This window comes from Pteropus medius, unplaced genomic scaffold (assembly GCF_902729225.1).
Source record: "Pteropus medius unplaced genomic scaffold, Ma_sr-lr_union100, whole genome shotgun sequence".
Taxonomy (NCBI): Eukaryota; Metazoa; Chordata; class Mammalia; order Chiroptera; family Pteropodidae; genus Pteropus; species Pteropus medius.
This window is the reverse complement of record NW_024342647.1, coordinates 7483257-7509789: the sequence shown is the minus strand read 5'-3', so window position 1 is coordinate 7509789 and position 26533 is coordinate 7483257. Positions and strand designations below refer to the sequence as shown.

General features: G+C 35.0%; 1 protein-coding gene across 9 annotated transcripts; it reads left to right on the top strand.

Moving 5' to 3' along the window:
• The first annotated feature begins 5707 nt into the window (after window positions 1-5707).
• Window positions 5708-24818, top strand: LOC120605833 (zinc finger protein 84-like). Of its 9 annotated transcripts, none has more exons than XM_039866912.1 (5): window positions 5708-5830; window positions 9976-10034; window positions 14485-14611; window positions 16176-16265; window positions 18024-20902. In XM_039866912.1, exons 2-5 carry the CDS (start codon window positions 10020-10022, stop codon window positions 19262-19264), a joined length of 1473 nt encoding a protein of 490 aa, XP_039722846.1. In that variant the 5' UTR covers window positions 5708-5830; window positions 9976-10019; the 3' UTR covers window positions 19265-20902. The 9 variants fall into 9 exon arrangements, with proteins under 9 accessions (XP_039722846.1, XP_039722845.1, XP_039722843.1 ...); XM_039866911.1 differs by having other exon boundaries at window positions 5708-5859; window positions 9990-10034; XM_039866909.1 differs by having other exon boundaries at window positions 5708-7060; window positions 9990-10034.
• The last annotated feature ends 1715 nt before the right edge of the window (window positions 24819-26533 follow it).

Sequence of the window (26533 nt, the reverse complement as noted above, 5' to 3'; positions counted from 1 at the left end):
AAGGGCATGGAGCAAACCAATCTATAAAACCTGAAATAATAATTAAATAAAAAACATTGGTTTACAAAATATGTACTTTAAGATCTTAATTTTTTAAAAATATGTATCAGTTAAAATTTTTTTATTTTTCAGTTACAGATGACATTCAACATTAGCTTCAGGTGTATATATATAATGTTTATACATGCAAATACATATGTTGGAAAATGTAAAATACTACCATCATTATGTGCACCATGGTTCCTTCATGATTGTGAGTTTAAGAGTAAGTTTTATGTTTTTCTAAATAATTTTTATATGTTCATGAATTAATTTTATTTTGTTAAATTCCTACTGAGCCTGACCTTCCCACAGATAAAATTATAAACTCTGGACAACACACACACACACACACACACACACACACACACACACAATGACCTAAAGAAACTAGAGAGTGAACAAAAGCAGATTATGGAAAGGAGTTGAAACTTGGAAAAAAAGTGATAGGTAGGAGTTTAGATCACATTTTCATGGCTTTAAGTCTGACGACATTCTGAAGTTGGCGTGGCAAAGGGGAATAATTTGATAGAAAACATGCAGTCTTCTTGAGATGAAAAACCACAGGACTGAGTTCAGGGCAACTACAGCCACTGGAAAGTGAGGGGAGAATCCCAGAAAATTGAGACTCAAAGAGAAGGCAACCCAAACTATATGAATAAACTCTGCCCAAATCTCTGGCTCTCATGCATGTATGGCACAGACTCCTTCCTAACCCTTCAACTAAAGACCAAAATAAAAGCTTTCATTTTTGCTGTTGCTCCAGAGACAGAGTTTGAAGTTTGAGTTCAACCATGCTAACCACTTGATAAAACAAAAACATTAACACTCTTCAGAGAAATATAACAGAATCAAGAATCTCCACAACTTATCATTCATGATTTCCAGGATACAAGAAAAATTTACTTGACATTCAAAAAATTAGGAAAATATGACCCCATTTCAAGAAAACAGAAATCAGAATGAACAGATGCAGATATTGATGCAATTATTATAAGTATCCTTAATAAAATAAAGTTTATAATGAATGTAAAGTGTCTTTTTGACTCAGTAAAGAAATGGAAACTACAAAGAAAAATGAGAAGAAAATTTCTAGAACTGAAAGAGACAATGTCTGAAATTTTAAATTCACTAGGTAAGTTTACTAGCAGAATGCAAATGACTCGGAGTTATTGAATTTGAAATAGATCAGTAGAAATTATCTAAACAATTGAGAAAAAAAATGATCAAGAAGACATTAACAGAACCTCAGTGACCTGTGAGACAACAATAAAATGTCTTGCTTAGGTGTAGTTGAAGTCCCAAAATGAGGAAAGATTTGGACACACAAAATATTTGAATATATAATGGCCAAAACTTCCCCTAAATTTGGTAAATGATATAAATGTACTGATTTGAGAATCTCAGCAAACTCCAAGCAGGATAAATGTATAGAAAACCATGATGAATTGCATCCTAGACAGGCTGCTAGAACCTAAAGGTAAAAATAAAATCTTGAAAGTCAAGGGGAAAAATGCCACATTAATGTGATTTTAAAAATTCAAATGATTGGCAACTTATCATCAAAAACTGTGGAGGCCAGAAGACAGTTGATGAGTATCCTTATATTGCTTTGGAAGAAAACAAAAACTTTCATCCTCGAATTCTATATCCCACAAAAATATCCTTCAAGAACGAAGGTGAAATAATGATATCATATAAAAGAATTAAGATAATTTATTCCCAGAAGACCATAAAATTCTTGAGGTTGAAGGAAAATGATATCAGATGGAAACTCAGTTTTTCAGGAAGCATCAAAAAACATCAGCAATGGTAAATACACAGGTAAATATAAAAGACTTTTTTAACCTCTTAATTTCTTTAAAATACTTAGGATTGTTTAAAACAAAACTTATAACATTGTCTTATGGTGCAATACACATAACAACTCTAGCACAAAGAAAGGGAGTGGACCTAGATGGTAGAAAGGTTTCTAAGTTTTATGTGATATGGTACAAATCAATTTCAAGTAGACTGAAAGTCAAAGGTGTATAGAGAAATCCCTAGGGAAACCACTAATGAGTAAAGCAAAGAGATATGGCCCAAAACACAACAGATCCATTTAAATGAACCTCTAAAAAGTATTTTTAAATTCTTAATAGAAGCAGAGAGATACTGAGGAACAAAATCAAAGGAGATGAAGAATACAAGTAAGATGGTGGACCTAAATCCAACCATAGCAATAATTACATTAAAACTTAATGAACTAAACACTCTAAGATTTAATGAGATTTAATAAAAAAGCAAGACCCAAGTATATGCTCTGTATAAGACCCAGACTTTAATAATACATGGATAAGTTAAAAGTAAATGGATTGAAAATTATATACCATACAAATAGTAAGCATACAAGGGCTGGAATGGCTATATTAATAACAGATAAAACAGATTTCTTGATAAAGAGTATTAATAGAGATAAAGGGGGCAACTTTTAGACATATCTTGATTGTATTTGATTGACAGAAAGCAATATTTAGATTATAAATTTACATTGAAGTATGTGGCATATCGCACATCTGTAGCACCTAAGATTCTACACATACTTTTTTTCTCATGTGCATAATGGCATTTCTATGGATTGCCTGGCTCATGCCTCCTCTCACTTTATAAGCCAGCTGAGAGTAGAATGGAATATTGAACAGAACATCACCCCTAAAATGATTAAGCTGGAGTATTTGGTCAGTAAGAATTATTTTCGTTGTTTAAAGTATTCACCAGAAAGTATTCTTATCTTAATGTATATTGTGTGACTCTAAAGCAAGAGAGTATGCTTATCTGGCTTACAAAAGCATCTTTTTAAATGCTATCTATTTTACTCTATTTTGTGTATCTCTGTTCTTATCTCTAGGGTGACCATACATCTCAGATCGCCCAGGACATGTTTAATGCCTGTTGTTCACTTATAGTTATTAATATCAACTCTTTTACTATCAAAAGTTTCCTGGGTTGAATGACAAATTATATTTTTGCCTCTTTACCAAAAGAAATTAATTGGCATTCAAAAGACATTCATTAAAGTGTAGTGTAGTGTAGTGCTTAGGAGCATAAGCTCTGAGACAGACTTTGGGAATTTACATCTTGGCTGCACCACTAACAAGCTGTATGACCTTTGTGTTCCTCAGATACGTCTTCTGTAAAAAAAAAAAAAAAAAAGATGATAATAATTGTTTCTCCTTCAGTCAGGAGTTAGCAAACTTTTAATGTAGAGTGATAGATAGTAAATATTGTAGACTTTGCAGGCCTTATGGTTTCTGTCACAACTATTCAATCTGTCATTATAGCACTGAGAGCAACCAGACAATATGTAAATGAATGAGCATGGCCGTGTGCCAATAAAAGTTTATCAAAACAGATAGCAGGCCAAATTTTCCCAAGGGCTGTAGATTATAGACCCCTGAATTACATTATACGTGTAAAAGAACTATTAATTTAGGGCTTCACGAGGCAAAGGAGACTCCCTTAATCTTTGGCAAGGAAGTTTTCCCAAAAACAGTAGTATAGGCATTCCCAGCAGAAGGAACAAAGATATGGAGGTGGGATCAGTCTGTGTTAAGGTATGTGAGAAGTGGTTTATACCTACTATTCTTTAGAGACTTCCCTTCTTTACCTTGTTTTCATGATAAACTTCTGCTCCTCTTCCAAGACTCAGTTTTAAAATCATGTCCTAAGCCTTCCTCAGAGGCCCTTGCCACAACCCCACCACTAGCACCCAGTCCCTGATAGGGTTAGCTTCCTCTTACTATGCCCACTCAGCACCAATCATACCCGGTCAGATCACTGATTACACTGCATTATCACTATTAGACTCTGAGCTTTTCTCTTGCATTACCAAGCATGGCAATGATAAATGTATATGACTGGAGGAATGAATGAGCTTTACATTATGGAGGAAGAGTCAGTAGACATAAATATATATATAACAAAAAGGCAGGGAAACTAAGCTGATTCTGACAGTCTTGTCCTGAGTATCTGTCAGACCAAAGGGGAGAATGACAGAAATACTGGAAATTCCAGTCCAAGCAACAATGGCTGTAAGGGAAGAAGGCATATGCAGAGGTGCTCATAAAAAAGAATAGATGCCAGGAAATTCTGGAAAAACAAGTAGAGAGAAGAGGATGCTGTAGTCCAGCTTTGAAACATGAATAGTAATTTTCCTGGCATATTGTTGGGGAGGATATTCCAGAAGCATGAAGTCCACTGTATTTGGTTTTAAAGAGTTGATGAACCCTGAGAATGAATTCTCAGTGTCTTTAGGCATTAGTTAGGGCTAGATACTCTAGTAATGTTAAAAGATAAACTGAGGCATATTAAAAGTATTGAGTTTATGTGAGCAAAAATTGAATTGGGCAGCACCAAATGGGAAGTAGTTAGAAGTCCTCCACTGACAGAGCTAGGGACAAGACTTTTATAGAGAATACCCAGAAACAAAGCAAGGAAATTATTTGATCAGCTGTAGTTTAAACAGTTGCCTTATTTGGGAAAGCCTCACTGACTTTGTGATTGGTTGTCCTTAGGTTTTTATTCCTTAACCTTGAGGCATTTACAGGCTTAGATTTTGGTTTGCTTACAAATTGCTAAGGCATTGGAACCACCTCAGTGTAATGGCCTCCTTGTTTAATTAATTTAACAATTATAGCTCTAGATGGTATATATTATGAAAAAAATACTGTATGGATTCTAACGTGCTTTTCACTGACATTGATGCTGAACTTTTTTATGTCAGCAAACACTGAAATACCCAAATGAGTATTTCATAACCTTCCTCTATTTTACAAATGAGAGAACTGAAGGAAAGTGGCTGGCTTAAGGCCACAGAGCAAGTTCAAGACCCTGTTGAGAGGAGAATCTAGGGGTCTGAATTATCCCTCAGAGTTTATCCCCAAACAATTCCCCTCTGCTGCTATCTGTCTTTAGCAGGGGCACAGTCTTCCCATCCCAGTTAGGGAAAGCATTCCTCGGAGAGGATGTTCTAATTTTTTTCCAGAATCATTAGCTAGAGTTCACCAAATTAAAGGCATTCTGACTTAGCCCTCTTCCAGGACTATCTCCTAGGGAGAATACTACTCCAACCTGACTTCTCCATCTCAAAACATAAATAACCTACCTCAATAAACATAAAGTAAGTGCTCAATAAACAATTACTATTAATATTAGCATACTTCAGATTGGGAAAGTGAAGCAATGTGATAGATAGGTAAAATGACTAAGCTCTCTGAGACTTTCTCCTCGCCTGCTTGATTACAGAAGGGGCTTCCCCGGCTTTCCGACCCCTCCCCCCCCGCCCACTTCCACTGTGTATCCACTTTCTACACATCTTAGCTGAATTGGTTCCCTGACTCCATCCTCAGATACCTGGAATTATTTTCCAGTTTATGTCGTTGCTCCCGCATTGTTCCCCTACACTTTTTCTATAGCTCCTGTATTCCAGTACTCAACTTTGTTCTTTAGAATTTTTGATGTACGGCGCTAACACGTGTTCGAAATATGGCGCCACCCATTCCGCTCAATGGGCGCGGCCATATTAACCCTCGGTCCGGGCCGACTAACAACCCGGAAAATATCGCGATACAGGCGAGTCAGGGGCTGCGCCAACTTCCGCTGTAACTTGGGAAGTCCGGCAGCCCTAGAGGTGGTGGGGGCGGGTTGTAACGCTCAGCTGAGGGACCTGGAGACGAGGCGGGAAGTTGAGGAGTCCGGTTTCAGAAAAGGAGGTTTCAGTCACTGGCTGCGGTATTGGGAGCAAGGGTGCCATGTATGAACAGCTATTAAGCGTTTGTAGCGGTCTGTAATTTCCGGTCCTGTCGTTAGTAATTAAGGGGACCTGCTCAAGATAGCGATTGCCGCCCTGTGGAGCTCGAGATTTAGTGGTGCTGCTGGTAGTGGACTTTGAGTCAGCGATTTATTGAGGATTTGGGGGGCTAGTGACTGGCATGTCTGTGTGAGTGATTTTGCGTCTCTCAGGGTTACGGGTTGAGGTCACATAGAAATTAGTGGTTTGGGGCCCAGAAGGTGGGGATCCGTTATTAGGGTTTTTTTTGGGTCAGTGAGTAGTGGCTGTAATGGACAACTGTTAGGAGCCTGTGTGATAGCTTGGGGACCAGGTGGCTCGTAATCAATAATTGGGGCTCCAGCCCTGAATTATTTAACAGTTTGCATTCAAACTTCACACTTATCATTGTGTGCTGGGGTGTGTGTGTGTGTGTGTGTAGATTTATGCCTATAAGGATGTGAGGGTAGGGGGCAAGAACATCCTTCCCTCAGGAGTTCTGCTTCGACCCTTGGATCTGTCTGGTGAACAGACTTCAGACTGTATATTCTCTACTACTATATTGTAGCTAGTACTTCACGCCTAAGTCTCTCAAAAACCCTTCCTCAAAGCTCCTTTACCTTCTCCCTGTCCTTCAGTCTCTTCACTGTCTTTGGACAATTTCAGTCACTCTCATTATGTCAACTTCAACCTTTAAACTCACGACGACCATCTATAGCACCAGCTGGGACATTTCTAACAGTCTCCAGAGTCACAGTAGTCACCTATCTTCTACACATCTCAGTGAGGTTTACTCACAGACACCTCAATCTTAACATGAGCAAATAGAGTTTATCATATTCCTCCTCCATACTTTATCTACTTGTTCTCCTATATACTACATCACTATGAATGCCATCACTTCATCCAGATGGCCATAGTAAAAATCCTGGAAACATCTGGTTTTCTCCCTATATCCAATTAATCCTGGTAATTTTGCCTCCCTGACATCTCTCCAGTTTGTCCTCTGCATTCCCACTATCATGTTCTTAGTTCAGGCTGCACTATCCCTTGCCTTAAACCTGTATCTGGAAAACCCTGAATCAGTGTTGACTTTCTGGGAAAGTCAAAGGAAAGAGTGGCTGATACTATCCAGGCATCTGGAAAAGCTTCCTAGATGGAGAAGGTGGCATTTGAACTGAGCCTATGTATTTCAACTGATTCGATAAGTCTAAGGTACTGAGACTGGCTGTTACAGCTTTTTGAACCCTTGTTTGTTTTGTTTTAGCCAAATTGCCTTGTGAATTGTTCCCTTTAGAACTTCCTTGACAGGAGCTTAGGCTAAGCGGTCAGAAGGACAATAGCTGCTAAAAATAACAATCATTTTTTATTTAAAAAGTAAGTTTGTTCTAGAAAAATTGGAAACTGAAAATGCTAAATGCAACTCAATAAAAGTCACTTGTAATCCTACCACGTTACAAGAAAATGTTTCCAAGCCCGTAAATACTTTCTAAGATATTTTAAATGAGTGTGCAGTGTCCTATCCTTTTGATAATTGATTTAACCAGTCCCTATTGTTGAACATTTAGGTGGTTTCTACATTTTAGGTGACAAAGGAGCATTGTGATGAATAACCTTGCAGATATATCTTTGTGTATATCCATGCTTATTTAAAAAAAAAATCTAATAAAAGTTATCCCCACAATAAGTCCAGTTACCATCCATCACCATACAAAGTTATTGCATATTATTGACTATATTTCTTCCTACATTCCCATGACTTATTTATTTTATAACTGGACGTTCGTACCTCTTAATACCCTTCACCTGTTTCACTTACCCCCTCTCCAACCCCTCCCCTCTCTGGTAACCACCAGTTTGTTTCCTGTTTCTATGAGTCTGTTTCTGTTTTTATTTTGTTTTTTAGATTCCACATGTAAGTGAAATCATATGGCATTTGTTTTTCTCTGTTTCACTTATTTCACTTAGCAGAATACTCTCTAGGTCCATCATGTTGTCTCAAATGGCAAGATGTCATCCTTTTTAATAGCCGAATAATATTTCTTTGTACATATATATCATATCGTCTTTATCCATTCACCTATCGATAGACACTTAGGTTGTTTCCATGTCTTGGCTATTGTAAATAATGTTGCAGTGAACACAGGGGTGCCTATATCTCTTTGAAATAGTGTTTTAGTTATCTATGGATAAATACCCAGAAGCGGAATCGCTGGATCATATGGTAGTTCTATTTTTAATTTTTTAAGGAATTTCCTTACTGTTTTTCGTAGTGGGTGCACCATTTTACATTCTTAACAACAGTATGTGAGGGTTCCCTTTTCTCCACATTCTTGCCAGCACTTATTTATTTTTTTTTCTTTCTGATAACAGCCATTCTAACAGGTGTGAGGTGACATCTCATTGTGGTTTTGATTTGCATTTCCCTGATGGGTAGTGATGTTGAGCATCTTTTCATGTGCCTCTTGGCAATCTGTATATCTTCTTTGGAAAAACGTTCAATTCCTCTGCCCATTTTTTAATTGGGTAGTTTGTTTTTTGATATTAAGTTGAATAAGTTCTTCATATATTTTGGATATTAACCCCTTATTGGATGTATTATTTGCAAATATCTTCTCCCATTCAGGAGGTTGCCTTTTTATTTTGTGGATGGTTTCCTTCACTGTGCAAAAGCTTTTTGGTTTGATGTAATTCCATTGGTTTATTTTTGTTTTTGTTGCCCTTGCTTGTGGAGACTGGTCCAAAATAAATATTGCTAAGACTTGATGTCAAAGCTTACTGCCTAAGTTTTCTTTTGGTTCGTATATGGTTTCAGGTCTTACATTCAAGTCTTTAGTCCATTTCGAGTATATTTTTGCATATAGTACAATCATTCTTTTGAATGTATCTGTCCAGTTTTCCTAACACTGTTTATTGTAGAGACTGTCTATACCCCATTGTATGTTATTGCCTCCTTTGTTATAGATTAATTGACCTTATATGCATGGGCTTATTTCTGGGTTCTCTATTCTATTCCATTGATCTATGAGTCTGTTTTCATGCCAGTACCATACTGTTGTGATTACTATAGCTTTGCAGTATAGTCTGAAATCAGGGAGTGCAATACCTCCAGCCTTGTCCTTCTTTCTCAAGATTGCTTTGGCTCTGGGGTCTTTTGTGATGCCATACGAATTTTAGTATTCTTTCCTTTAGTTCTGTGAAAAATGCCATTGGTATTTTGATAGGAATTGCATCGAATCTATAAATTGCTTTGGGTAGTACAGACATTTTAACAGTAGTAATTCTTCCAATCCCTGAGCTTGGTATATCTTTTCACTTATTTGTGTCAGCTTCACTTTTTTTCATCAGTGTCTTATAGTTTTTAGAGTGCAGGTCTTTCACTCCTTGGTTAAGTTTATTGCTAGGTATTTTATTTTTTTGATGTGATTATAATTGGGATTGTTTTCTTAATTTCTCTTTCTGATAGCTCGTTATTAGTGAATAGAAATGCAACTAATTTCTGTATATTTTGTATTCTATGACTTTATTGAATTCATTTATTCTAAGAGTTTTTTTGGTGGAGTCTTTAGGATTTTCTATATATAGTATGTCATCTGCGTATAGTGACAGTTTTATTTCTTCTTTTTCAATCTGTATGCCTTTTATTTCGTTTACTTGCCTAATTGCTGTGGCTAAGACTTCCAATACTATGTGTAGAATAAAAGTGGTTAGAGCTTCAGTTTTTCACCACTGAGTATGATTTTAGCTGTGGGTTTGTCATATATGGCCTGTATTATGTTGAGGTACATTTCTTCTACACCTTTTTTGTTAAGAGTTTTTTTTTTTTTTAATCACAAATAGATGCTGAAGGGCGAAGATATTTAAACATATAATGGAATATAAACATTTCATCCTCAAAGAAAAACATATCCTGTCCTGATCTTTTCAGAACTGTAAGATAATTGATGTTATCATGGTGTAATCCTTTGTGGTCTCTCTGAAAAGCAACTTTGACAGGAGCTGTCTCCAAAGTAGTCTTTTATGTAATTGATCATAGGAATTTCTAGGGTCATGATTCTTAGAATCATAGGGCAGGCCCAGACTCTCAATGCTATCTTCTTTTTACCCCCTCCCTACTCATCCAATCCAAGCTCTGTCTTTACAGATATCTGCCCCTTCCGAAGAGGAACAGAAAATGACTAAGTCTCAGGTAAGGGAGCTGTTGATACCCCATTTTGTTTTTCACTCTATTCGAGTCAGTTTAAAAGAATCCAATTCTGAATTTTTCACTACAATAGGGTTTTAATCTTAGCTGATTATTGTTTCTACTCCCACCCCTGATCATAAAGGACTAGAGTTCTTTTCTATAAAGGGAAGAGGAAGACTATTTATATACATATATTTTTAAAAATGCAATAGTTTGAGAGCCTCAAAGTTTATATCAAGTGAGCATTCTTGGTGGATAATGGAGATCAAGTGAATTTGCTCGTTTCTGTTGGTTTATCACTCAGCTAAATACTGCTAGCCAGCATCTTAGTGGTTGTGATTGTCATACAATTTTAAATGTTTTTATTTGAAAGTATATGTTGTGTAATTTTTATCTATAATCTATTGGTTATACCCATGATGTAGCATATAGCTTCAGTATAGTAGTCTTCACAGAGGGGAGCACACATTTCTTAGATGTACAAGATGATCCACTGGGACACGGGTTGAAAAGATGAGAACATCCACTTGTATTTAAATAAAATTGTTTTTTTTTTCTTTTAAAGGTATATGTTGTTGCATACATGCTTTTTTTTTTTAAACTGAAAAATATCTCACCAAGAGTTGCCTCATGAAGCTAAGCAGGGTTGGGCCTGGTTACTACTTGGATGGGAGATCCCCTGGGAAGCCCAGGTGCTGTAGGTGTAAAAAATAAAAAAAATAAGAAATTGTAAACTGACAAGGTCCTTGCAATCTGTGAGGTCAACCAAGGGTTGCCTTGCCTAAAAAAAGAGTTGCCTCATTAGAACAAAAGACACTCCTAAAACCCAGGAAATTCCAAAGATTATAGGAACTCTGTCAGGAACCAGAATCAAAGACTAAATAGTTGAACAAAAGATACTCCTAGCACATTTATTGCTTAGAAAATTACAAAAGTTTTAAGAACTCTGGCCAGGAGCTGGGGTGAAGACCAAAATATATATTTCTTATTATATTATAATATCACAGTCTTGGGTTTTAAAAGTTTGGGGACTACTGGGTTATGTACTTATAATTCTACACTCAGTTCCAATGTGTGGGTTTTTTAACTTCATACCACCAAGCAATCCTTCAACACCAGCTGGCTGTTCTACAATTCAACTCCATTTTGATACTACATACCTGGAGACAGTGTCAGATCCTGTAGCTTAAGAGCTCAGTCCTACAAGATTGCTCCCTACCCCGCCCACACATTTCAGATACCAATTACCAGTCCAGGTTGTTACCTGTGCTTCTGACTGACTGGCTGGAGGCCCCCTCCTTTGGTTTGATTAATTTGCTGGAGGGCCCCACAAGACTCAGAAAATCAGTTTACTTGCTAGATTATCAGTATATTACAAAGGATATTAAAAGATACAATTCAGTAGCTAGGTGAGAGATACATAGGGTGAGATCTGGAACAAAGGAGTTTCTGTATCCCTGGAGTTTGGGGCCTGGCACATAGCACGTGGTATAATTCTGGTTCAATCTGTAAGCTCTCCAAACTCCCTCCTCTTGGGTCTTTATGGAGGCTTCATTACATAAGCATGATCAAGTTATTGGCTGTTGGTGATCGATTCACCCTCTAGCTCCACTCATGTCCCTGAAAATAAGGGAGTGGGAATGAAAGTTCTAACTCTCTATTTAGGGTTAATTTTCCTGCCCGGGGCCCCGCCCCCCCCACCCCCCCGCCCTTCTTAGGGGCTTTCTAAGAGCCCCTCATTAACATAACAAAAGACACCTTTGTTTTTTTTAATCAGAGGAAATTACAAGGGTGTTAGGAGCTCTCTGCCAGGAACCAGGAACTAGGACAAAGACCAAATATATATATATAATTTTTTAATCATAAATCACGATAACACAGTACCATTGGTACCAGTATACCTCCTCATTTCCAGAGATCATTTTTGTCTACCCCATCTTTGCCACCAACTCCCATAGTCATATTCTAGATTTATAATCACCTATAACTGTACAACCTCCAAGCAGTTCACTCTGGCCATTTTTTCTGTTTCTAGCTCATTTACTTTAGTACCTTGATTCCAGTAATTTTTCAGTTCTATGCAGACCTCTGATCCATTGACCCTCCATTTTTTTCACTGTTCATTATTCCACTCTCCCCACTCTTGTTTTTTTTTGTTCTGGGCAGTCATCATCCCATTCAAGTCCAATTGCCTACTTATTGCCAATGAATATTTATTATAATAGATATCGCGAACTTAATTTGGACAACTAGAATTTGTGTGTGTGGTAAAATATATATAAGATAAAATTTGCCATTTTTAAATGTACATTTCAGTGGTGGTATATTCGTAGTTTGTGCATACATCACCACTATGTATTTCCAAACTTTTTTATCACCCCAAATAGAAACTCTGTACCCATCCAGCAATAACTCCCCATTCTTTATTCCCACCCACAGCCTTTGGTAACCTCAAAACTAATTTATGACTCTATGAATTTGCCTATTTAAATATTGCATATAAATAGAATCCTACAATATTTTTCCTTTTGTATCTAACTTATTTCACTTAGATATTTTCAAGGTCTGTTTATGCTGTAGCATGTATCAGGACTTCATTCTTTTTTATGGCTAAATAATAGTCCATTATGTAGATATATCACTTTTTGTTTATCCATTCATTGCTGATGGACACTTGGGTTGTCTCTACCTTTTGGTGAACATTGGCATACAAGTATATGAATACCTGTTTTCAAATCTTTGGATATATACCTAGGAGTGGAATTCCTGGGTAGCACGGTAATTTGTTTAACTTTTGGAGGAACTTGCAAAGTGTTTTGCACAGCAGCTACACCATTTTAAATTCCTACCAGCAATGTGTGAGGGTTCCAATTTCAACACATCCTTGCTGACACTTGTATTTCCCATTTTGTTGATTATAACCATCCTATTAGGTATAAAGTAGTATCTCATTGTGGTTTTGATTTGTATTTCTCTAATGATTAATGAGGTTGAGCATGTTTTCATGTGCTGTTGTTCATTTGCATATCTTCTTTGGAGAAAGAAGTCATTTGTCCATTTTTTAATAACGTCATTTGTCTGTTATTGTTGGACAAATAGAATTCTTAATTCCACCTCTCCTCTCCACCCAAACCTACTCTCATGTTCTTAACTTTAGTAGCATGCCAGTTCCTTAAATCAAAAACCAAAGACTGTTAGTTGGTTTCTCTACTTCTCTCATACACTGTCTTTCAGATATATCTTGGTTGGATTTGATTAACATCAAATTTACAAATGGAATTCTCTTATTGAGGTAGAACCTAATAAGAGTTTGAAATGTAAGCAACAATGAGCTCAGTATCCCATTCTCATTATTTCTAGGTACACATTTAAAGAATTAAATTGATTAGATTAAATATTGCTTATATTTTATTGGTTTTTATTTTAATTTAAACTTTAAAGACAGTTTTTATATTTAATTTTCAAAAATTTTTTAATGTAAAAATTCAAAGATACAGAAAACAATATAATAAACCCTTGTATGTCCTCATCTAATTTCAATAATTATCAATATTTTACATATCTCACATCTTTTCTATCTCTCTTCCTTTATTTGTTCTCTGGAGTATTTTAAAGCAAATCCTATACCTGGAATTTCACCAGAATATACCTGCTTTGCAGATTTTTGTTGTTGTTATCTTCATTTCTCTTTAGTGGTTTCCTTTCAGAATACACTTATTTAAGTTCAAACGTTGAGTTAAAACTATTAAGTCAATAATAGTTCAGGTGACATGCAGATATGGTAGAAATCATGAATGTGGTGTATGACTAAATGATGTTTGAGAGTATTATCCTGAAGTACTCATGGTTCTTTGAATTTGCCATTCTTTTTCACATCCCCATGCCTTTTTTCTTACTCCCTCCTCCATTTGGAATGATCTTTCTCCTTCCACATCTTACCAGAGAATACACTATTCAGTTTTTACATTTCAAAAAAAATTGTACCTTTACTTTTTTTAATCTTATTTTTACATTTTCTGTTATCCATTTTGCATAACTTTACATCTTCTGTAAAGCCCAACTCAATGTCCCAAAATGGAATTCTCTTTCCTATTTTTATCATAACCCATTTGACTAACACTTTATAGCATTTATATATTTACTTGTTTGCCTCCATCTACTAGTATCTAAACTTCCTGTGTTGTGTTTTATTCATATTTGTATTCTGAGTACTAAATAGTACATAGTACATAGGTGTTTAATAAATGCTTATTGATGGAAAGAGAATGAATGGTTTTTGATAGCACCGTTTTTATACTAGGATTTTTTCTTCTCCCCAAATTGGTCTCATACTAACATCTTTAATTTATTATGATGAACTCTGTATGATGAAAACAGCAATCATTTCTCATACATTTTTTATATAACACCCAGTGCTTTTCACTGTAGATTGAACAAGAATGTCCTGTTACAGGAGTTTGTGTCATTCAAGGATGTGACTGTGGACTTTACTTGGGAGGAGTGGCAGCAGCTGGACTCTGCTCAAAGAAACCTGTACAGGGATGTGATGCTAGAGAACTATAGCAACCTTGTGTCAGTGGGTAAGGACTTTCCCTCAGAAAGTACTGCTATTAGTTACCTATTGCCATATAACAATTACTCCAAAATTAGTGGCTTAAAACAAACATTTCTTATTAGTAATTTCTGTAGGTCAAGAATTTGCCATACTTTAGCTGGGTGGTTCTGGCTTGTGGTCTCCCATGTGGTTGTACTCAGATGTTGGCAGGGGCTGCAGCCATCTGAAAGCTTGACTGGAAGTGTAGGACTCACCTTCAAGATGACTTATTCACATGGCTGTTGACAGGAACCTTCAGTTCCTTGCTGTTCAGTGGCAGGAGATCTCAGTTCCTCATCATGTGATGTGGGTTTGTTCTCCACACATGGGAAACTTCTCCCAGATAGAGTGATTGAGAGAGAACAAGGAGACGTCCCAGTGCCTTTTCTGACCAAGTCTCCAAAATCACACACTATCACTTTTACCTTATTGTGTTTATTAGAAGTGAGTTACTAAATCCAGCCCATGCTCAAGGGGAGTAGAATTAAGCTCTACTTCTTGAAGGGAAGAGTTTCAAAGAATTTATGGACATTTATTAACCCACCATAGTATCCAAGTGACTGCCTTTCCTTTCTTGTTTACTAAAAGCTGTTCAGTCTCTAAATGCTTGATGTGTTTCGTTTTGAGCTATGTTCAAAAGAATATCAGTTTTGAGTACCAAATACTGTGTTTCTACCTCTTCAGTGAACTTGAATGCAAAGAAAATGGGTCCTGCATCTTGCTCATTCTTTGGAGATTAAAGACAATGGGCTGGGCCCAAGTTCTTAATTTTTATATATTGAGATGTAATACATATAAAGTGTTCACATCTTAAGTAAAGTGTTCACATCTTAAGTATACAGCTTAATGTATTTTTCATATGTATACACTTACTTAACCACTGCCCAGATCAAGCTATAAAACATTTCCATCACCCCAGCAGTCTCCCTTGAAACTCTTGCCATTTATCTCCTTTAGAGATAATAACTTGTGGCTTCTATCATCATAAATTTTGTCTGTTCTTAAACTTCATGTAAGTGTGATGATACAGTATGTAAGTTTTTGTTGTCCGATGTCTTTTATTTAACACAATATCTGTGTTTTTGTATGTGACAGTAGTTTGATTCTCATTATTGCATTATATTCCATTTAATGACTGTACAGTAATTCATTAGTTTATCCATGCTACTGTTTATGGTCATTTGGGTTGTTTTAGATTTGGGCAATTATGAATACAGCTGTTATGAACATTCTTATACATATCTTCTGGTGGAAATAAAGATTTCATTTCTACTGGGTATATACATAGGAGTGGAATTTCTGGGTCACAGGGCATATATATATTTAGCTTTAGTAGCTGCTACCAGACAGTTTTCCAAAGAGGTTATAGCAATTTATATTTATATTTATATCAAGCTTTGGTAATATCAGCCATTTTACTTTTATATCAAGCTTTGGTAATATCAGCCATTTTACTTTTGGCCATTATTGTATGTAATGTAGTGGGCTTGAATTATAGGATGGTGGATTGTCCAGTAATGCCCAAATCCTCTATCATTTACTGTAAACAGGGTATCCATCTCTGAAGTCAGATAAAATCTTGTTAAAGCAAAGAGAACCATGGACGGAGGAAGGAGAAATCTCAAATTGGGCTTATCCAGGTAAGTGAGAACCTGGCAAATGGATGGCAGGGAAATAAGATTCGTATTGATTAGTAAGATGTCTATATTTGAAATATTTTTTAGGCAATCATTTTTAAGGCATAGATATTAAGAAATGGCTGAAGACAGTTGATTGCAGTGGGATTGTTGGATAACTAAATAACACTGCAAAATATCAAACACCTACATTATACTTTTTCTTTGCTTGAATTTAGAGAGAGAGGTAACCCTCTTACCTGTACTCTGGATCTTATCTATGTCTCCATCATTTAGGACATTTCTTAGCATCCTTTTGGCTAACATACTCAGCACCCACTCCCCCCAAATAGTCTTATACTCTTTATGCATCCAGGCATTCTTTGATATACTCTCTTTCAAAGTTAGTTACTGAATAATATTCTTATTTTTTCTTAATGCCTTCTATTTTCCTCTCCCTTTTAGTGTGAAATGTCTTAGAATTATAATCTTTTTAAAAATCTTCAGGACTCTAATAATGGAAATATTTTCATTTGCCTGTCTTTCTTTTCTGTGACCATTTTTAGTTGGTTATTGTCTTGATTGTTTTTCTTGCCTTTCTTCAATGCTGCTTATTAAATTTTCATTTGAGTATATCCTCCCTACTTTCATCTTGTAATTTAATCTTCTACCTTTTCCCCCTGCGTTTAATCAATTCGTTTTCATCTCCCCCTTTTTTCCATTTAATTTTTTAAAGTTACGTTTTATTGTCATTTTCCATGTCCTCAAATGCTTGTTTGAGTGTATTTAATTCTGTTTGGAGTTCAGACAAAATTTTTTCTGCTTCATGGCTAGTTTTTTTTGTTTTTGTTTTTGTTTCCAGGGGACGATATCCTCTGTTGATTTCTATACAAATTTATTTCCTAATTTTCTATAACCCTTCCCTATGAACTTGACTTTTTTTCTGTTCACTTTTATCATATTATGATATACTTATAAGATTCTAACTTTATGGAGTTCTTTTCTGTTAATATAGCAAAGTCCAGGTACTTTAGCAGCGTCTGGCCTTCCTTTCTACTTCCCTTGCTTTTTGTGATTGGGGAGAGTTTTAAGTTTTCTGGTTTTGTGGTTCTTTTTATTTCCAGGACCCTAAATTTCCCCCTTTTTTTCTTCTTTTCCCCATTACTACCACCTAATACCAGAGAGTATGTCTTCTTCTTTTTTTGCTTTTTGTCTACCTCAGAAGTGTCTTGTTCTTCTCACTCAAAATTGTCTCCTTTTAAATAGAGCCTGCACCGTACCATGCCTTTTTATGTCATCTGACCTTTTTAAGTTGCATGTACTTTGAAATCTCTTTCTTGCAGTTGTGCTCTAATCTGCCTGGTTACTTACAGTATATTTATATTTAGTGTGGATTTAATCTTCCTGCTGGTCACCTACTCTCAGTTCTTTTCACTAGCATCTTTCCTCTATCTTTCCTGAAATTATTTTTTGGTCTACCTTTGTTCTTCACAGAGCCTCATGGTGGAGTTGGGGTGGGACAGAGTGTAGGGAATCATATGGGACCATGATAGTGAGTTCATCAACTCTTCTTTTCCCATTTCTCCCCTGCTTGCTTTTCTTATGTCTATTTCTTCTTCTATCTCTGGGTTTTAAGATCATAATCTTAAATTTCAGATCTGACCATACTTATCAGATTTCTCTCTATTTCCATTAAAATGAAGAACTATATTTGTGTTTTGTTTTATATTCATCAAAGCTCAAGAGCAAAGTAACATCATTTATACTTGGGCTTTCTTTTAGACTTTGAAATTAGACCTAAAATGAAAGAATTAACTCCACAGAAGAGCATTCCTGAAGAAATGATATTTCATAATGTGATAGTATACTCAAGTTTTGAAGACTGGAAACTTGGAGGTAAGATAAATCACCGAGAAAACCAAGACAAGTTTTTGAATCAAGTTTCACGCATTAACAGTGTGTCAGTGACAAAGGGAATAGACCATGAATGTAATACACTGGGGAAAATATTTCACATGAACTCAACGTCTAATGAACATATCAGAGCCTTCATGCAGAAGTCACACTTCTTTGCACAACCAAAAAATCTAACCAGTGAGAAATCATATAAATGTATTCAGTGTGGAAAAGCCTTCAGTGGAAAGTCAGGGCTCATTGTACATCAGAGAATTCATACTGGGGAGAAACCATTCAAATGCAATGAATGTGGAAAAGCCTTTATTCAGAAGTCACAACTCACTGTACATCGGAGAACTCATACAGGAGAGAAACCCTATGAATGTAGTGAATGTGGGAAAGCATTCATCCAGAAGTCAAACCTCATTATTCATCAGAGGATTCACACAGGGGAGAAACCTTTTGAATGCAATGAATGTGAGAAAGCTTTTATCAAAAAGTCAACACTTACTGTACATCAAAGAGCTCATACTGGGGAGAAACCATATGAATGTACTGAATGTGGTAAAGCTTTCATATGGCGATCACAGCTCATTGTACATCAGAGAATTCATACAGGGGAGAAACCCCATGGATGTAATGAGTGTGGAAAAGCCTTCAACAGGAAGTCAGAACTAAGAGTACATCACAGAATTCATACTGGGGAGAAACCCTTTGAATGTTATGAATGTAAAAAAGCCTTCATTCAGAAGTCAGACCTCATTGTACATCAGAGAACTCACACTGGGGACAAAAGGTATCAGTGCAATGAATGTGGGAAAGCCTTCATACGGAGTTCACAGTTTATCGAACATCAGAGAATTCATACTGGGGAGAAACCCTATGAATGCAGCGAATGCAGAAAAGCCTTTATCCAAAAATCACAACTCATTGTGCATCAGAGAATCCATACTGGGATGAAGCCATATGAGTGCACTGAGTGTGGAAAAGCCTTTAGCAAGAAGTCACACCTCACTGTACATCATAGAATACACACTGGAGAAAAACCTTATGAATGCAGTGAATGTAGAAAAGCTTTCAGCAAGAAATCTACTCTCATTTTTCATCAGAGAATTCATGTTGAATAGAAACCATTTTAATTGAATGATAAAACTTTAATTCAGTGATCAAAATTTTATTGCACATCATAGAATTTACATAGGCTAGAAATTATATGAATTTACTAAACATGAGAAACCTTCAATAATACTTCCAGGACTATTAAGCACTAGAAAATTCATACTAACAAGCAAGTTTGAAGAATCATGTTTCCAAAAAAACTACTATATCGGACATCTTGGTTCAGACATAACAATAAAAGTGTTTAAAGTGTGCTAGAAAAACCTAAATTGCACATGACTGACTTGTTCACTGTGAAGGACAGTTTTTAAAAAATCTGTAGGTAAATTGATTAATCAGGACAACAATGGGACAACCATATGTAATCTTTCTGCAAGCGACATGGGAATGGCATTCAAACCCAATTTGTTAGTTGGAAGTGAATATGAATATTTACACCTATCTTACTTTTCCACACTAAATGACACTATTTTCCTCACATCTTAAAACATAAAGTGTAAATAGATAAATTGTAACTGCAAAAGCAATATATATTGTTATTTAACAAGAGTATAAAGTTATATTACATATAACTCTTCCATCACTCTTTCTTGATTTGTATAGAATGAAGAGAGATAAAGCCAGGATATTTTTAAAGACTCCAAAAGTCAGTAATAGACTTAAAAAATATTGTTTGATGTAAAGTATGCAGAGATAAGAAAGACACTAAATAACACAATACTGTAAGTGGACAGCAAAGTGGCTGTAGACAGTGTTGGCATACTCAACTCATGACAAAAATAGTTCTACACAAGGAATTCCTGTTTATACTCCTGTTAGTTTTTAGCTCAGTATAGTATTTACATAAGCACTATTATACATAGCTTAGAATCTTTTTATCCTTGTGATCAGAATTGAATTTTCTTTAAGGCTTCCTTTATTGGATGTTTCCACTACACAGAACGTTCTACTTAGCATTTGATATGTACTTCATTTAATCACCGTCATTATCACCATCTTATAGATGAAGCAAGTAGAACCAAGAGATGTTCCCTGACCCAGCTGAGACCACATGGCTAGTAAGTAGAAGATTGGGATTCAGAACAACCTCTTAGCATCCACACTTCTCTCCTAGTGGGGACATGGATAGCTCGGTGCCATGTAATTTCATCTCCAAATAGAATTGAATTGAATTTGATTGAACATCATATGGTATTTTATGTCCTGTTCCTACATTATGCTGAATAAATTCACATGAAAAGTGCATTTTAAAGAGGTTATTAGATTCCAATTTCTTACATATAGATGCTGTTGGATATACTGTGGTTTTTGACATTGGTTCAGGTATATCTGTTTTGCTGCCCTGTGAATTTTGTTGTGACCATCCTATACAATAGAGATTATACTGATATTTTTTGTTTGAAAAAAGAAGTCTTTGTTTTGTTGATCTGTCATTTTATCACAACTTTTTAAATTTATTTTTATTTATTTATTTATTTTACAAATTCTGCCAATACCCAAGCTATTCTAACAGAGCTCCATGGTTATAATAGCTTCTCCCTTTAACTTCCTCTTTCCCTCTGTAAAAGAACTTCCTGCTTTGTTTTGCTGCACTTCTGTGCACATGGCTCGCCAAGTCTGCGTATACCAATTGCAATTCTTTTGTTTTTTCCAGAATAAATCCTTTTTGCTAATGGAATACCTAGTCAACTGTTTTGGTCAACTCTGCTTTCTACATAAGATCAGAAACAAAACAAAAATATCTGTTCTCATTTTTATTCAAGGTTGTAATAGAAGTCCTGGCCTGTGTAGTAAGAGATAGAAAAAAATGAAACGCATAGAAACTGGAAAGAAAGAAGTAAAAGTTTCTTTATATTCAACATGATTTTATACATATAAAATCCTAAAGAATCGACAAATATTAACTAAAACATAAAAATGAATTTTGCAAGTTCCCAGAATCAAAGGCCAATAATACAAAAAAAGATTGTGTTTCTGTGTATTGACAACCAAACATTGAAAAGTAAAATTTCAGAATCCATTTACAATAACATGATAAACTATTAAAATACTTAGGAATAAATCAAAGATAAGTACTGAAAACTGTGAAATATTGCTAAGAGAAATTTTAAAACAAAATAAATGGAGAGATTGATTATTTTCATGGATTGTAAAACCCAATAATGTTATAATGTCATTTGTTCCCACATTGATTTTCTCACTTCTGAGTAGAAGCCCAACAGGCTTTTTTTTTTTTTAAAGAAATTAATCAGCCAATTCTATATTTATATGGAAGTGCAAAGGCTTAGAAGAGCCAAAATAATTTGGAAAATGAACAAAGTTGGAGGACTTACACTATCACATTTCAGCTGAGTATAAATATTGGTTTAAGTGTAATTGTAGAGACAGTGTGATATTGGCCTAAGCATAGACCAATATCAATGGAATAGAAAGAAGAATATCCAGAAAAACACCCATACATACATAGTCAGTTTATTTATTTATTTATTTATTTTTAGATTCTCATTTATTTATTTATTTTTAATTGAATAAATGATTTATATATTTTTTTCTTTTTTTTCTTCCCCTATCTACCTCCCCTATTCCCACCCCTGCCTGCCACCTCTGGTAACCACTAATCCATTGTCCATGTCCATGAGTCTCTGTTCCTTTGTCCTGTTCATTTGTTGTTTTAGGTTTATATCCCACATGTAAGTGATATCATATGGTTTTCAACTTTTTCTGTCTGGCTTATTTCACTTAGCATGATTATCTCGAGATCAATCCATGTTGTCGCAGATGACAGTATTTAATCTCTTCTTATGGCTAAGTAATATTCCATTGTATATATGTACCAGCCAGTCATCTATCGTAGGACACTTCGGTTGCTTCCATGTCCTGGCCACTGTGAATAATGCTGTTATAAACATTGGTGTGCAAATATCTTTTCGGATATGAGTTTTCAAGTCTTTGAGGTAAATACCAGTAGAGGGATTCAATTGATTTTTTAATTATTTTTCTTGGTGTTGGGACTAATTTTAGAATTAAAAAGTTGCAAAGATGGTAAAGAAAGTTCCTATGTGCCCTCACCCAGTTTTTTCTAATGTTCACATCTTACATTATCATAATACATTTGTGACAACTGAAAACAGCAACATATATAGATTAATATTAACCATATTCCAGGCTTTATTTGAATTTCACTATCCTTTTTCTGTTCCAGAATCCAAACCAGAATATCACATAGCACTTGGTCATGATATCTCTTTAATCTCCTCTGGTTTGTGACAGTGTTGAGAGCTTAGCTAAATTACTTTGTAATATTGCTGCTTGGCATCCATTTTATGTGGCAAAGTGGCCTGCAGGAACCTTGAACCGACACTCGTCCCTTCCTTGAGTGTATGCCCAAGATAATAGCCCACAGAGAGGCACAAGTAAGTGTAAGATCCTGCTCTGGACTCCCCCAGTGCCAGTTGTGATAAACAGTCTTTCCTGCCTCCCTGCTCCTTCCCCTTGTAGCTCCTTAGAATAGACCTCTGGTGCTTACCAAAACCCCACTTTTTTTGGTTTGAATTGACCAGCCTTAGCCCAAGAACTCAAAGCACTCCACTCTCAGATCATAAGAGGCATATACTTCAGGTCTTGTTGCTCACAGCCTGTACTCTTCCTTGACTTCCCCATGTGGCCCCTTGAATGCCATGTACCTCCTCTTGGACATGTGAGTAATAAACTTCTCTATATCACTTTCCTCTGCCATTTTTGTTGAACCTTGGTTCGCCATCCCACATCCTGGGACTCTACTTAACAAATGTTAATTTAACAAAAATCGCATAATAGACAGCTTCAGGTATTGTAAAATATCCCTCAAAAACAAATTTTTTAAAGCCATTCTAAGAAGTGTGTAGTGGTATCTCATTGTGATTTTATTTCCATTTCCCTAATAGGTAATGATGCTGAGGATCTTTACATGTGCTTATCAGCAGATTATTTACTTTGGTGAAATTTACAAATCTTGTGCTCATTAAAAAAAATCATATTATTAATTTCTTTTTATTATTATGGACTGGTAACAGTTCCTTGTGTATTCTGGATATAAGTTCTCTATCAGATATATTTTGCAAATGTTTTCTCCTAGACTGGGGTTTGTATTTTTATTTTCTAAACAGTCTCTTTAGAGGAGAGAAGTTTTTAATTTTGATAGGTACAACTATCAATTTATCCTTTTATGGGATTATGCTTTTTGTTCTTTCAAAGAAATCTTTGCCATAATGAAAGTCACAAAGATCTTTTTCGGTTTTAGATACTTTGTAGTTTTAGCTCTTACATTTATATGTAAGAACCCTATTCAAATTAATTTTAATATACTTGTGAATTAAAGTTGAGGTATATATTTTTTATGTATGGATATACAATTATTCTGCACCATTTGTCAGGAAGATTATCTTTCCCTATTGAACCTTGACACCTCTGTCAGAAATCAAATATATATATGATATTTTTTTCCACTAATATTTACATCTATGCTTATATTGTATTTTTTTCTGTCGTTTTCTATCAAGTTTTGAAATCAACTATTATTTTTTTCAGAATTACTGTATCTATTTTAGATCTTTTGCATTTCCACATCATTTTAGAATCAGTTTGGAGAAAATTAACATCATAGCATTTGAATTTTTCTTTGCACAAGCCTTGTATATCTATTTCTCTCAGCAGTGTTTCATGGTATTCAATGTGTACAGGTCTTATGCATATTTTGTTAAATTTTCTTCAAGAATTTTATATATTTAGGGTACTATTGTAAATAGTATTTTATTTTCATTTCAATTTAAAAATTTCATTGTTAATATATAAAATACAATTATTTACTCTATTACTCTGTTTTGTAAACTTGCTAAATTCACTTACTGAATTTGTTCATTTTGTTTCGTTTTTGTAGATTCCTTAGAATGTTGTATATGTATTTTTTTTAATGTACAAATGAAAGCTAGTTTTATTTACTCTTTTCTAATTAGTTTGCCTCTAAAACCTTTTTTCTTCTCTATCACATATTACACTGGATAGTACCCATAACACAATGTTAAATGGAAGTGAGAAGAGTTGACCTCATTACTTTTTTCTCGGTCTTAGGAAGAAAGTATTCATTTTTTACCATAAAAGATAACGTCAGCAGTAAGTTTTTTGTAGATGCCCCTTATTGATTTGAAAAAGTCTCTTTTATTCTTAGTTTCTGAGAGATTTTTTTTAAAAAATCATGAATAGGTACTAAATCTGTCAAATGCTTTTTCTGCATCAATAGAGATGAGCATATGATTTTTCCTTTTTGTTCTGTTAATATGGTCAGTTTTATTTCCTCATTTTTAAATGTTAATTCAATCTTACCTTCTTGAGGCAAACTCTACTTATTAATGGTATGTAATCACTTTTATATATTGCTTTACTTGTCTCTCCTTTCAAATTCTCTGGTTTGAATATCCTAAACTCCTTAGCCTTCCTGATGTCTGATCTCTTTCTCCTCAACTCAGTGAACTCTTGGGCTCTCTTTTAGATATTCCTCCCTGAGGATTTATCCTGAAGACATCCTCCAGGCTGCAAACTGGGCAATCACAGAGCTCGCCTCATTTTTTCTCCTAAGGATCACAGTTCCGAGCTAGCTGTTAATCACTGTCTGAAATCCAATGTTTTCTATGTTTTGCCCAGTTTTCTAGTTATTTAAGGTAAGAAGGTAAGTCTGGTCTCTTTTATTCTGTCATGGATGGTTGTAGAATTCTTACCTCCATCCCTACCCTCACCCCCAGGAGATTTTTTAAAAAATGGAGTCACATTTATTTTCAACATCATCTGAAAATGAAAATGCAAAACAACAACAACAACAAAAAAAAAACCACCAAAATTTCATGGTAAAGAACATTCACAGGAATTTTCCTACCTGATAAGCTTATTTGGAAAGCTATAATAAAGTGTTATGGTATTGGCACAGGAATAGCTCAGTAGTACAAACTGGAGAGTCCAAAAATTATATATTTATTTCAAATCCAAATCCATAAAAGTGAGTGATAGATTTGAGTAAATAGAATACCGTATTCAGAGTTAGAAAAAACAAGACATACTTGAGGGGAAATATTTACAATGCATACAGAAAATATATTAATATTCATAATATAGCGAAAGTTTTGAGAAATAAAATATAATAGTAACCTATCTAAAAAAACAAATTTTAATGATAAAACAAGAAATTGACCAAATAAACATGAATGATATCTCACTTTACTAGTAAACAAATAAGATGAAAACATCAAATAGGCAAAAATAATTTTTCAAATTGGTGTATAAGTCAGGTCTCAGGAAAACAGGACCTATGCTGCAGAGTTCAATAGAGGAACTTTAATACAGAGAAGTTGTTGTGAAGGTGTAAGAATACCTAAAGTGTGCAAGAAGGGGACGATGAAATACCAAAGATTAGCAACAGTATGTCCTTTCTTACTGCCAGAGACTGAATGTGTGCTCTCAAAATTCATATGTTGAAACCTAATCCTCAGCGTGATGGTATTTGGAGATGGGGCCTTTTGGAAGTGATTCGGTAATAAGGACAGAGTCTTCTTAAATAGGAATGGTATCCTTGTAAAAGAGACCTTGGAGAGCTCCCTTTCCCCTTCTACCCAGAGGGCAGTCTATAAACTAGAAAGTGGGTCCTTACTAGACAAGCAAATCTGCTAGCACCTTGGTCTTGGACGTCCCAACATCCATAATGTTGTCTATTAGCCACCTAATCTATGGTATGTGTTCTGTTATAAGAGCCCAAATGGACTAAAATACATGCACTGCTGGTGAGAGGATAAATCATTACAGACTTTAGAAAGATAGTTTGACAATATCTAAAAATGCATTGATCCTCTGTTTTTATCCTACCAAATAAGGGTATGGATAAAGATCTAGCTATAATCATATTTATTTAATATTTGTTTATAATAGCAAAAACTAGAAACAATATGCTAATATTCAAATACTTTAGAATTGGTTTGATAGAAAACTGCTACCATTAAAATAATAAGAAAAATATTTAAAGAAGTGAGGGAATATTTACAAAATAAGATTTTCAATACATTGCATTACTCTATTTAAAGTATATATAGTACATACTAAAGCATATGTAGTTATAAAATTTGCATATTTGTGCATAGAAATAGTCTATTAAAATATAGGGGGTATCGTAGAGAAGGCTTTTATTTGGTTTCAATTTCATTCTTTTTGCTTTCTTCTCTGCAATCTATATATATTCTTTATATAGATAAAAGTTAAGT